Genomic DNA, 13,761 nt, shown 5'->3' on the forward strand with positions numbered 1-13,761 from the left:
GGCACACCACATCCTCTGTAAAACATGGTGGAGGCAACGTGATGGCATGGGCATGCATGGCTTTCAATGGCACTGGGTCACTTGTGTTTATTGATGACATAACAGCAGACAAGAGTAGCCGGATGAATTCTGAAGTGTACTGGGATATACTTTCAGCCCAGATTCAGCCAAATGCTGCAAAGTTGATCGGACGGCGCTTCACAGTACAGATGGACAATGACCCCAAGCATACAGCCAAAGCTACCCAGGAGTTCATGAGTGCAAAAAAGTGGAACATTCTGCAATGGCCAAGTCAATCACCAGATCTTAACCCAATTGAGCATGCATTTCACTTGCTCAAATCCAGACTTCAGACGGAAAGACCCACAAACAAGCAAGACCTGAAGGCTGCGGCTGTAAAGGCCTGGCAAAGCATTAAGAAGGAGGAAACCCAGCGTTTGGTGATGTCCATGGGTTCCAGACTTAAGGCAGTGATTGCCTCCAAAGGATTCGCAACAAAATATTGAAAAAAAAATATTTTGTTTGGGTTATGTTTATTTGTCCAATTACTTTTGAGCTCCTAAAATGTGGAGTGTTTGTAAAGAAATGTGTACAATTCCTACATTTTCTATCAGATATTTTTGTTCAACCCTTTAAATTAAACGTTACAATCTGCACTTGAATTCTGTTGTAGAGGCTTCATTTCAAATCCAATGCGGTGGCATGCAGAGCCCAACTCGCGAAAATTGTGTTACTGTCCAAATATTTCTGGCCCTAACTGTATTTTACGATTGTGCTTTTCCAAGTATTTCTTTTTGCATTCACTAAACTTATACAACAAATTATTCAAATGAGCAAAAGTGAACGATAATCATTTGGTCTAAACGAAAGCCATCGACTGAATGCCGAACAATAATCGTTCATTTTTCATTCGTCCATTCTAGTCAGGTATAAAAAACGTTGGCTCGTTCACTTATTGTTCTGTTTAAGCTGTGCTCATTCAGTCCTTCTCATTCACTTATACAGCTGAACGATTCTGAATGATTTCTCATTTGAACGAGTCAACGATGTATCTGCCTATCTAGACAGACTGCATGAGTGAATGAGCAAGCGATGACGTCACTCGCTCGTTCAAACGATAAATCGACTCGTCTAAAGGGGCCCTTAGAAAGCAGGAGATAACGATGCAGCATGAGATCTCCTCCTGATCGTAACTTTATTAATTTATTTAATCATTTAAATAGTACATACGGATTGCTCAGTTTTGCCTTCATTTCCTTTTCGCCCCTGACAGTGGAATAAAGAATATTTAGATACATGATTAAGCATTCTACAAAATGGAAATATCTGTTCAGTATTCATCTCTCATTATAGTATTGTAGCCTATAGTTAAACATTAAAGAGGCTATCCAGCCTTTAAAACTTGATGGCTCATCCTTAGGATAGGTCATCAATAACTGATCGGTGGAGGTCTGTTGCTCAGGATCCCTGCCGATCAGATGATTGAAGGGACCATTGTGTTTTTGTGAATGCCACAGTCTCTTCAATGGTTTCATCTGAGCATGATCTTTTTTTTACTTAGAACGCCATATAATTTATGATGACCATTGACCATTCTAAGTACTACTGTCGAGACTTGAATCTGGGACTTCCTGCGTTTCAGGCGACGGCTCTCCCTAGTCATCTATTAGCCTGTTGAACAGCTCCTCTGCTGAATCTTATCCTTGTTCCCTGCTCCTGTTCCTGTTTGCCTTATTAGCTCCACCCTGTAGCTTGATTGGACTCACTATAAAAACCTGGTCTTGTCCCTTCTTCCAGTGCATGTTTATTGTGCTCTGAGCCCTCAGCCTTCAAACCAGCTCCTACCTCTACCTGCTCCCTTATAAGAAGATTGTTCTTGTGTACCGAGTACTAGCTAGTTCCCGACTACATCACCCTCTGTTCTGCATCACCCTCTTTGTGTACTAACCCCCAGCTTGCCTGACCACATTACCCACCCTTGCAGGCTACCACCTAAAAGTCCATTCCAGTACCAGAACATGACAACTACAGGTATGTCCCATTGAAGTTTGTAGTACTCAGAACGGCTGCTATAAATTATATGGCATTCTGACCAGAAAACATTGAAGGGGCTGCAGCCTCTTTATTCAGCTGATCTTAGAGGACCCGTGTGTTAGACCTACACGACCAGATATAGATGGACTATCCTGAGAATAGCCCATCAATTTTTAAAGACTGCATAACCTCTTTAAACATATAAGTACAAATTTTAAGGTAAGTTTGGAAAAAGAACAGTTAATATTCTCACATATGTATGTAAATGTTTCTAAGAAGTGGAGAAAAATGAAGGCCATGGCTTAGAGGGTTAGATATGCCAAAAGGGATGCCAACACGGTACTCTGACTTGGCCAGGATATTTAGATACAGGGCTAGAACAGCAAAACTGAATCTTTGCCCACGAAGAAGGAAAGCTTTGGTACAACTCTGGATACAACAGTGCTCATGGCATCAGACATTTTTCTGGACTTCCTGTCCATTCAACTCCATGATAAATGGAGATAAGATAAAATTAATGCATCAGTCAAAATGATAACATCCAATGTGGTTGGCCTATATGAAGATAACTTTTTAAGGTTTACTTAATGTAAAAGCAATATTTATGTACACCAACTGTAAGCCCCTTCTGCCTCAAATTGCCCCCCATCGCCCCAAAAAACTGTCACAAATGCCTAATTGTAATTTTTATAAAATTCACCTTTATGGTTCAGACTGTAGGATAGTATGTTGAAAAATTGGCATGTTAGTAAGGATTAACAGTAAGCTCCCTTTTACTGTATATTATACGCACATTCTAGCACTCTAGTTGTGCAGCATCAGAGATTATGATGCCGCTATATAAATCATTCATAATAATGAGAGAAGACTGGAATACCTATTAGAAGTGACGGTCGTAACTAAAACTTACCCTGCGACCAGGGCCTCCTGGTGTTCCTGGATCTCCAATTGTACCTTTATCTGGAATGAACTATGGGAAAATAATAAGTCAGGTATGTTTATGTGAAATGGTAGCTAGCTTTTATATTAACCCTTTAGCAACCCTTATATTTCAAATGTATATGTGCATTAATTGACCTTTCTGCATATTATTTATGAATGTCATTAAGGGTGTGCAAGATACCTGGGGAAATTGTCTAAGCAGATCCCAAGTGGATGTCATGAATTTAACGATCCTATTTCCTCCAACCTTGCTCCAACACCAGCAAATTTAGCCCCTTACCCCATTGAGCATGAAAAGACGTAACTCTAGGTAATTTAAGCTGTTGACCACCATTGTAAACTAAGAAACCCCACTGAACACCAGGGATTTAAAAAAAATTTTCCCACCTTGAATCCAAAGATTATAAGCCATTTTCTCACTCTTCCACTGGACACTAGTAGTATATTCAACTTCCAACCCTAGATAATTAATAGAGATGAGCGAGCATACTCGTCCGAGCTTGATGCTCGTTCGAGTATTAGTGTGCTCGAGATGCTCGTTACTCGAGACGAGCACCATGCGGTACTCGTCTTGATTAAACAAGCACTGACCATTAAATTCAATGGAGATGGCAATACAGCCGGCTCCATTGAAAGCAATGGGCTGCCGGCGAGCGTGGGATGAATTTTCGGGAAGGGCTTAAAAATATAAGCCCTTACCTGAAAATCATCCTAAAATGTGTAAAAATAAAAATTTATGTCAGCATAAAGGTCATTCTCCTCTGCCATAGCTGTAACAGCTGTGGCAGAGAAGAACGATGTTAGCCCATTGAATTCAATGGAGCCGGCAATACAGCTGGCTCCATTGAAAGCAATGGGCTGCTGGCGAGCGCGGGATGAATTTTCGGGAAGGGCTTAAAAATATAAGCCCTTACCTGAAAATCATCCTAAAATGTGTAAAAATAAAAAAAAAATGTATACTCACCTTTCCGCTGCAGCCGGAGTTCAGCCGCGTCTGGCCGGCAGTTCTCCTGAACTACTTTCTGGAGTATTCAGCAGGTGAAGAACGATGTTAGCCCATTGAATTCAATGGAGCCGGCAATACAGTAGTATACAGTAGTATTCAGCAGCTGGGGATTTAAAATCCCCGCCTGCTGAATGAGCTGCCTCTGATTGGTCACAGCCTCACCAATCAGAGGCAGCTCTCACTCACACCCATTCATGAATGGGTGAGTGCTCCTCTGATTGACTCAGCGCAGGGACCAATCAGGGGCAGCTCTCACTCACACCCATTCATGAATTCATGAATGGGTGTGAGTGAGAGCTGCCTCTGATTGGTGAGGCTGGGACCAATCAGAGGCAGCTCATTCAGCAGGCGGGGATTTTAAATCCCCAGCTGCTGAATACTACTGTATACTACTGTATTGCCGGCTCCATTGAATTCAATGGGCTAACATCGTTCTTCTCTGCCACAGCTGTTACAGCTGTGGCAGAGGAGAACGATCTTTATGCTGACAGTGCAGGGGGGGGGGGGGGGGGATCTCACTCCTGCGCTCGCCGGCAGCCCATTGCTTTATGCTGACATAAATTTTTAGTTTTATTTTTACACATTTTAGGATGATTTTCAGGTAAGAGCTTATATTTTTAAGCCCTTCCCGAAAATTCATCCCACGCTCGCCGGCAGCCCATTGCTTTCAATGGAGCCGGCTGTATTGCTGGCTCCATTGAATTCAATGGGCTAACATCGTTCTTCTCTGCCACAGCTGTTACAGCTGTGGCAGAGGAGAACGATCTTTATGCTGACAGTGCGGGGGGGGGGGGGGGGCGGGGGCACTCTTGCCGCTATTGTGGCTTAATAGTGGGACCTGTGAACTTGAGATGCAGCCCAACATGTAGCCCCTCGCCTGCCCTATCTGTTTCTGTGTCGTTTCCACCACTTTCGTGAATTTCCCAGATTTTCACAAATGAAAACCTTAGCGAGCATCGGCGATATACAAAAATGCTCGAGTCGCCCATTGACTTTAATGGGGTTCGTTACTCGAAACGAACCCTCGAGCATCGCGGAAAGTTCGACTCGAGTAACGAGCACCCGAGCATTTTGGTGCTCGCTCATCTCTAATAATTAAGTAACATACTCTTCCTTAACTATTTGCTGATGGACGTTTTCCAGCCATCTGTATGCCAGGTCCAAACAGACTGCCAACAAAAATGGTTAGTTTCCCTTTATGTAGGACACCGTTGGCATTAGCAAGAACCACCGCCAATCATGCTTATTAAAAGTTTCCTTCTACCACTTGCTCATAACTGCAGAGTGTATAAACTTCCATATGATAAAAAGAAAAAAAGGTTTGGTACCTTTGTAGCCAGTGAAGAAAAGCTATTGCTCTCAGTGAGAGAAGCAAAATTCTACCCTGATGAAGAGGCTTAAGTAGTCCCGAAAGCTTGCACTATTAACATCATTTTATCTGCTAGGGGCTCACCACAGTGTTTTATGTTGCCTCCGTTTTATATACAGAATTTGCTAGTGTGTTTTGGACTGACCGAGAGTCTTCTGAACTGAACGTCAAGCATATCAGACGAGCATAGGATACTCGGAGTTCGGGTCAGGAGACCCGCAGTCAGGTCGGGACACACTTTTGAATTTCATACTTAAAATGGAGACAACATAAGACCGTGTGGTTAGTCCCTTAGCCATTAACAGATACCCTATCTACAAGATGATTTTGCTTCTCTTACTGTGACTAATAACATTTTGTATTGAAGAAACATTCAATGTTTGATACTTACGCTTTGCCCCTTTTCACCATTTTTCCCACGTTCTCCTACCACACCAGGTTCTCCATGCTCTCCCTGCAGAACAGTGTGCATATTATTAAAACTAAAACCATATAAATTTGAGAGTTATAAGATAAGATTGATCATTTTTCTTTTTGCCCCCTATTTTTTTTATTTGTGCTTTTCCAAGATATTTAGTGTGTTTTTGTATTCACTGAACTTAATATAATTATACTGTGAAATTACTTGTCTTGTTTATCATTATAAAAAAGACTGCTAACTAGAGATGAGCGAGCGTACTCGCTAAGCCAAATTACTTGAGCGAGTATTGCCATTTTCGAGTACATGCCCGCTCGTCTCAAAAGATATGGGGGGTGGCGGGGGAGAGCGGGGAGGAACAGGGGGAGATCTCTCTCCCCCCGACTCCCCCATGCTCACTCCTGCAACTCACCGCTCATCTTCGCAGGCCCCCGAATCTTTTGAGACGAGCGGGCATGTACTTGAAAATGGCAATACTCGCTCGAGTAATTTGCCTTAGCGAGTACGCTCGCTCATCACTGCTGCTAACATAAAATAGATAGACTATAATTTAGGAAATTCACCAATCCTGGAATTGCAAACCAGAACTCATACTTTATGGGCTTCATAGCCAACATGAAGTGATCGGTGCTCCATCACTATGGAGAGTGACATCACTGGAGCTTCCCGAAGCACATGTTTAACGGAAGACTGTGGCATATATGGAATAGTGTAGTTTGCTTTGTTTTGCTATTCCATACCTTGTAGCCTTAAGGCTCTCTCACATGGGCATATGTCACATGCATATGTTTCATGTACGTAATACGCAGTGCTGAAAGTCCATAGATTTCTACTGGGGCATTCAAACCTACATTTTTTTCAAGCGCATGAAAAAAAAGGGCAGCATGTCCTATTTTGGTGCGTAATATTACGGGTAATATGTAGCATAGAGCTGACAGGTGAGTCGGCACTTGCTGTCCTATCTTTTTTTGCCAGCACAGATTCTACGCTGGTAAAAAAGCTCTGTGTGAGCGCTTCCATAGCAACTAGAGTTGAGCGAACATACTCTGTCGAGCTTGATGCTCGTTCGAGTATTAGCGTACTCGATGGTGCTAGTTACTCGAATGAGCATCAAGGAGAGAGAGAGAGAGATTTTTGCAGGATGGACTCTAGTCTTTATTTATCCAATTTTTTGGACCATATAACATTTTGATAGCTTTTTATTATTTTTTTAGAGGGCAGATTAACAACATTTTCAATCCTAGCATGTTTTTTAGGGTGACTTCACAACAGCGTGTTTTTGAGCGTGCATACGCGCGCACAAAGACACGCTTCTATTTAAACCAATGCATTCCCTATGGTGTGTGCAGATGTGTGCCTGTAAAGATAGGACATGTGTGCACCATAGGGAATGCACGCATTGTCTTTAATGGAGCAGCGGCTCCTGTCAGTGGCTCCATTGAAGACAATGGTCTGCCGGCACCCCTGAATTGTTTTTCAGGGAAGGGCTTTACATATAAGCCCTTCCCAAAAAAAAAAGAATTTAAGTGTAAAAAAAAGACTAAAAAAAAAAACTTACCTGTCCGCCACTGCTGTGTCCCCGCAGAGATGAGGAACACATCTGCCGCATGCGGCAGATGTTTTCTTCATTCCCGCAAGGAAAAATAATTCCCTGCTGCACCTGCCACATCTGTGACAGATGCAGCAAACGAATTCTTCATCCCTGCGGGGAATAAAGAATTCCCTACCACAGCTGTCACAGATGACAGCTACGGTATGGGATTCAGCTGCCGGCATCCAGTAAATGTTTTTCAGGGAAGGGCTTTAAATATAAGCCCTTCGCTAAAAAACAAGAAAAAATGGTGATTAAAAGAAATAATTTTAAATAAATAATAATAAATAATTCATAAATGGGTGAGTGCTGCCTTAGTCTTTCTGATCTTAATGCTAAAGCCCATGGGAAGTCAATGACTATGTGTAATCAGCCGAACAGCAGTAGTTCCCTTTGGCATTGGTCATCCCTACTTTTTATTAATATGTTGGAGTCACAATGTGAACTCAATATTAAAGGAAATCAGTCTGGTCCAGAATGGTGTCCAATCTGCAGACAGCATATCGTAGAGCCAGAGGAGCTGAACAGACTAAAAATGCAGCATGTCCAATTTTTGTGCGGATTACGTGGGTAATACGCACCAATATAGGAAATGAAAATTTTACATATGTAACAAATGTGCATGTTACATGCGCATTTACTATGTACCACTTATCCTGTGGGTGTGAAAAAATGTGCGTAATACGCGGGTGACATACGGCCGTGTGAGTAAGCCCTTATATGGATAAGATCCAGTATAACTTGTATTCTATTCATTTAAACCTCTGCACATTCTGAGCTGAACAGTCTAGTGGGCGGAGCTATCACTGTTGGGTAGCTGCGTAAGATTGTATACACAGATAGCTGTCAATCACTGATAACTCCACCCACTGGACTGCTGCTCAGGATGAGCAGAGATATCTATATATATAAAGACGAAAGCCCTCACTGACTCACTCATTGACTCACTCACTGACTGACTGACTGACTCGCCAAAAGTTCTCCAACTTCCCGATGTCGTAGAAACATGAATTTTGGCACAAGCATAGATTATCTCCAAAATAGGAAAAGTAATTGGGTCCCAACTCGATTATTCAATTCTAGCGAAAAAGAATTAGTGTCCAAATTTTACGTACGGAATCTAATTCTCTTACTTCCTGGTGTCATAGAAACTCGAAATTTGGTAGGAGCATTGATTATGTCATAAATAGGAAAAGCTAATGGGTCCCAACTCGATTATTCAATTCTATGCACAAAAAAATTAGCGTCCAAATTTTACGTACGGAATGTAATTTTCTCACTTTCCGGTGTCATAGAAACATAAAAGTTGGCACAAGCATTGATTATGTCATAAATAGGAAAAGCTAATGGATCCCAACTCGATTATTCAATTCTATGCGCAAAAGAATTAGCATCCAAATTTTACGTACGGAATGTAATTTTCTCACTTTCTGGTGTCGTAGAAACGTGAAACTTGGCACGAGCATTGAGTATGTCATAAATAGGAAAAGCTAATGGGTCCCAACTCATTATTCAATTCTATGCGCAAAAGAATTAGCGTCCAAATTTTACGTACAGAATGTAATTTTCTCACTTTCCGGTGTCATAGAAACGTGAAATTTAGCACGAGCATTGAGTGTGTCATAAATAGGAAAAGCTAATGGGTCCCAAACCCATTATTCAATTCTATGCGCAAAAGAATTAGTGTCTAAATTTTACATACGGAATCTAATTTTCTCACTTTCCGGTGTCATAGAAACGTGAAATTTGGCACGAGCATTGACTATGTCATAAACAGGAAAAGCTAATGGGTCCCAACTCCATTATTCAATTCTATGCGCAAAAGAATTAGCGTCCAAATTTTACGTGCGGAATGTAATTTTCTCACTTTCCGGTGTCATAGAAACGTGAAATTTGGCACGAGCATTGATTATGTCATACATAGGAAAAGTTAATGGGTCCCAACTTGATTATTCAATTCTATGCGCAAAAAAATTAGTGTCCAAATTTTACGTACGGAATCTAATTCTCTCACTTCCCCATGTCATTTTATATGAAGGAAACGTCGCATGGTTACCTCCACGTGGTGTTTCCTGGGTAACGCAGAGAACTATGCAAAATGGTGAACATATGTTTTTCCTCAGTATCTCTAAAGTAACCACGACTTCATAAGCTTTTCCGTGTGAACACCAGATAAACACCAGTACCAAATTAACTCGGGCAAAGCCGGGTATATCAGCTAGTAAATGTATAAAATACAAGTTCTACTGAATCTTTCCCCATAAAGCTATATATCATTCTGCTTGGCTCCTCCTGCTCTATAACAGGTTGCTGGCAGTTTGGACACCTTGTTTGACCTGAAAAACTCCCTTTATCTTTAAAATTCTTTAAGCAATTTTTGCGCTATGAATAATTATTGCAGCTTATAGCATAAAATTACAGATTGCCAACCTTAATTTAGTTAAAAACTGCAATTTCTCATTAAACCAATTCAGGACAATATTGTGACATGTCGCTAATAGAATCACAACCACTCGGTGGTCCTAACAGACACACATAGGATGGACATCTGTTGACAGAGTATGGCTAAATCAAAAAGTTGGTCATCTTGTGACTCACACATCTCAACATATCTGGCCAAGATGTAAGGAAGAACACATCTGTAGCTCAAACCATTAGATCAGTGTTTCCCAACTCCAGTCCTTAAGACCCCCAACAGATCATGTTTCCAGGGTATTCTATAGCGAGAACACTTGTAGAAACTCCTAAGTCTTTGACAATTATGTTACCTTATGTCATGCTAAGGAAATCCCAAAGACATGACCTGTTGGGGAGTCTTGAGGACCGGAGGTTGGAAACACTATATTAGATGGACCATAATTATGAATACCTTCAAACCAGTAACTCCTTGTCGTCCTTGAGGCCCCTGTGGACAAAAATGAACAAGACATTAGATTTCACTATACCAGTAATGTATATAGTAGACGGTCTGATATTAAAAACAACTGGACGTTTTTTACCGCAGAAACGTATGCAAACCATTGAACAAGTATTTGTTGTCTTATGGTCCGAATGGCAAATGGTATTAACTTGCAAGGTGCTGGACAGCTCACATATTCAAAGGGGTATTCGAGGTATTGGGATTTCAGTTATTAACTGTATAATGAAATGGTATACAATTTTCTAGTGTGATTGCTGTTTCAATTCTTTGCCATTCTCAAGATATTTGCTTGCTCTTATTTTATAAGAATCTTCATTGCTTACTTTCAGGAGAAGCATATCCATCGTGCTCGTGTGATGATCGCACAGTTGCATGGCTTGCTATGGTTATAGCGCAGTTACCTGGACAGATATGTCTCTCCTGTAAGTAAACAATGGGGGTTCCCATGGGGCTCCTTTTACGCAATGATGTAAATTCTAGCTGCTCAACAGTCCTGAGTCGCCTTTGCTGGATTTTTCATTTCATAATGCACCAAATGCTCTTTTATACACAGTCATGTGACTTACTAAAAAAAATGACCCTCTAGCTGTTTTTCATTAGTACCCTTTAGTTTTCCAACTTTTTGTTACCCTTGTCCCAACTTTTTTGAGATGTGTTGTTGCCATCAGTTTCTAAATGAATTTTTTTAATGAAATGGAAAAATATCTAATTTTGAACTTTGGATTTGTGTTCCAGTATGACTAAAATATGGTTATACTGTATGAGATTTCCAAATCATTGCATTCTTAACGTTTTCGTTACGTTTTACACAACGTCCCAACTCTTTTGGAATATGCGTTGTATGTGATTTCAGGCTTGTGAGATTCATGGAGACTTTAAGAATAACTATATTCATTAAATGTTGCAAGAGTCAGCGCACAAATCAAAAAGACGACATTTCCCTTTAAGAATTATTTACTTGACTTTATTTCATATAAGTTGAACAAACTCACTTTTACTCCTTTTCTGCCAGGTACTCCAGGGGCGTTTTTACCACTTTGACCCTAAAATGTATTTAGGAAGATTGGAGGCATTATGCACTTATAAAAGTTGTTTTTCAAAATTTTAAACCCTCACTATACCTGGGAATATATATGGTATAAATTCATAATACCGGTGACATATCAAGCACTCTTAATTACAGCTTTCTTAATACCACTATATATTCCCAACATAAAATTGTCCTAAACAGCCCCAAAAAGCCATCATAATACAGTTCCTTCATAACACCTCAGTTCTTGATTACTACTATAATACACCACTGAATAAAACTGTGTGGCTTTAGTTTGCTCTTCAGGTTCCATACCCTGAAACTGCACCTTGTTACAGTCTTGGGGCTTATTCAGATGTCTGTATATCGGCTGGGTTTTCACGCCTGGCCAATATACAGTCTCTCTTTCTGCAGAAGGAGACCGGCTGGGCCTGGAGTAGTGCACTAAGTTCCCGCCTCCTCTTTACTGTAGAATAGGGAATCTACCCGAAAAATCAGAAACTTACTTTAGAGTAGTTTTTAGGCAATGACGACTGTTCATCTGTTTTCTTTCATTTATTTATTTTTTCATTATGGTGGGAGCAAGAAGAGTCTTTCTAATTCCTGATGATTATCTCTTACGAAGACACCTTCGTTAGGTCTAATCTGCCAGTATACTACAGACGATTTTACAGCTAGTTATAACGATAACTATGGGATGTGTATACAAATGGCTATTTTAGAACACAGCGATGGAAAAACAAATCACTTGGTCACTATGGGGTTAAACATTCACAAAGATTGTTGCAAATGGCATTTTGATATTGAGTTACTCATTAGTCGAGTATTTGAGTATATATGCAAACACAGAATATAAAGGGCCTCTTTTATCAAAACTGTCTGAAAGGAAAACTTTGTTGTCCACAGCAACCAATCAGGGTTCAGCTTTTAGTTTTAAACTACTCTGGTAAAATTAAAGCTGAGCTGTGATTGGTTGCTACAACAAAAAAGAATGTTTTCCTTTCAGACAATTTTGATAAATGAGGCCCAAAATATCTTAAGCTTAAGATAGCATTAGAAAAATGTTTGAAAAGGGGCATTTCAAAGAAATTAAAAGGAGCTGAAGAAAACCAGTGAACTTTGAATAGTTTGTAACATAGTAACATAGTTCGTAAGGCTGAATGAAGACAGTGTCCATCTAGTCTAGCCTGTTTATCCTCCTATTTTGTTGATCCAGAGGAAGGCAAAAAACCCCAAGAGCAGAAGCCAATTAGCCCTTTTGGGGAAAAAATTCCTTCCCGACTCCCTAATGGCAATCAGACTGTTCCCTGGATCAACCCCTAATAGTTCCTACCTGCCTGTATACCCGGATTACCAAATAACCTTAGATTTATAGACTATAATATCCTTCCTCTCCAGAAAGACATCAAGTCCCCTTTTAAATTCCTCTAAGGATTTTGCCATCACTACGTCCTCAGGCAGAGAGTTCCACAGTCTAACTGCTCTTACCGTAAAGAACCCTTTTCTATGTTGGTGATGAAACCTGCTTTCCTCTAGACGTAGCGGATGCCCTCTCGTTACCGTCGCAGTCCTGGGTGTAAACAGATCATGGGAGAGATCCTTGTATTGTCCCCTCACGTATTTATACATGGTTATTTGGTCGCCTCTTAACCTTCTTTTTTCTAGAGTAAATAATCCCAATTTTGATGCCTCTCTGGGTATTCCAGTCCCGTCATTCCATGTATTAGTTTAGTTGCCCTTCTTTGAACCCCCTCAAGCACTGTGACATCTTTCCTGAGCGCCGGTATCCAGAACTATACACAGTATTCCATGTGAGGCCTGACAAGTGCCTTATATAGTGGAAGGATAATGTTCTCGTTCTTCGCCCCTATACCTCTTTTAATGCATCCCAAAACTTTATTTGCCTTTGCAGCAGCTGATTGGCATTGGTTACTCCAGTTTAGTCTACAATCCACTAGTACCCCCAGGTACTAGAAATAGTACATATTTACAAAAAAATTGGGCCTGTGCTATATTTTTGCACCTAACTGATTTTAGTTTTCTAAACACGGCTATTACAAATCATCTTCTCAGTGTCAAACCCTCATAACACACATTTAATGACACTCAGATACATAAATGTGATATCAATGGAAACAGAAACTCAAAATTTTTCATTTATCCAAACTGTCTAACAGTAGGGTGTCCTTGTTGCCCATAGCAACCAATGATAATGCAGCTTTCATTTCTCAAGTTGCGGAGGTACAATGAAAGCTTCACTGTGATTGGTTGCTATGGGCAGCAAGGACATCTTACTGTTAGACAATTTAGAAAAATGGATGCCCAAAAAGTTTTATTTTGCCGTAGTCGTCGCTAAAGGGATATGAGACAAAATAGCTGCCAACAAGGACAGGAAAATTGTTGTGTCTTTGATTTTCACGCCTACCTGTCTGTTATTAAGGTGCAATGTTA

General features: G+C 40.5%; 1 protein-coding gene across 1 annotated transcript in view; it reads right to left on the bottom strand.

Moving 5' to 3' along the window:
* Positions 1-13,761, bottom strand: part of LOC136586937 (collagen alpha-6(VI) chain-like) — a 126,674-nt gene that overhangs the window by 22,557 nt on the left and 90,356 nt on the right. Inside the window, exons 26-30 of the mRNA XM_066585279.1 lie at positions 11,273-11,323; positions 10,230-10,265; positions 5,743-5,805; positions 2,945-3,004; positions 1,231-1,266 (exon numbers count right to left, since the gene is read on the bottom strand). Coding sequence (XP_066441376.1) covers positions 1,231-1,266; positions 2,945-3,004; positions 5,743-5,805; positions 10,230-10,265; positions 11,273-11,323 — 246 coding nt within the window. The remainder of the gene's footprint in view (positions 1-1,230; positions 1,267-2,944; positions 3,005-5,742; positions 5,806-10,229; positions 10,266-11,272; positions 11,324-13,761) is intronic.

This window comes from Eleutherodactylus coqui, chromosome 12, assembly GCF_035609145.1.
Source record: "Eleutherodactylus coqui strain aEleCoq1 chromosome 12, aEleCoq1.hap1, whole genome shotgun sequence".
In the NCBI taxonomy this organism is placed as follows: domain Eukaryota; kingdom Metazoa; phylum Chordata; class Amphibia; order Anura; family Eleutherodactylidae; genus Eleutherodactylus; species Eleutherodactylus coqui.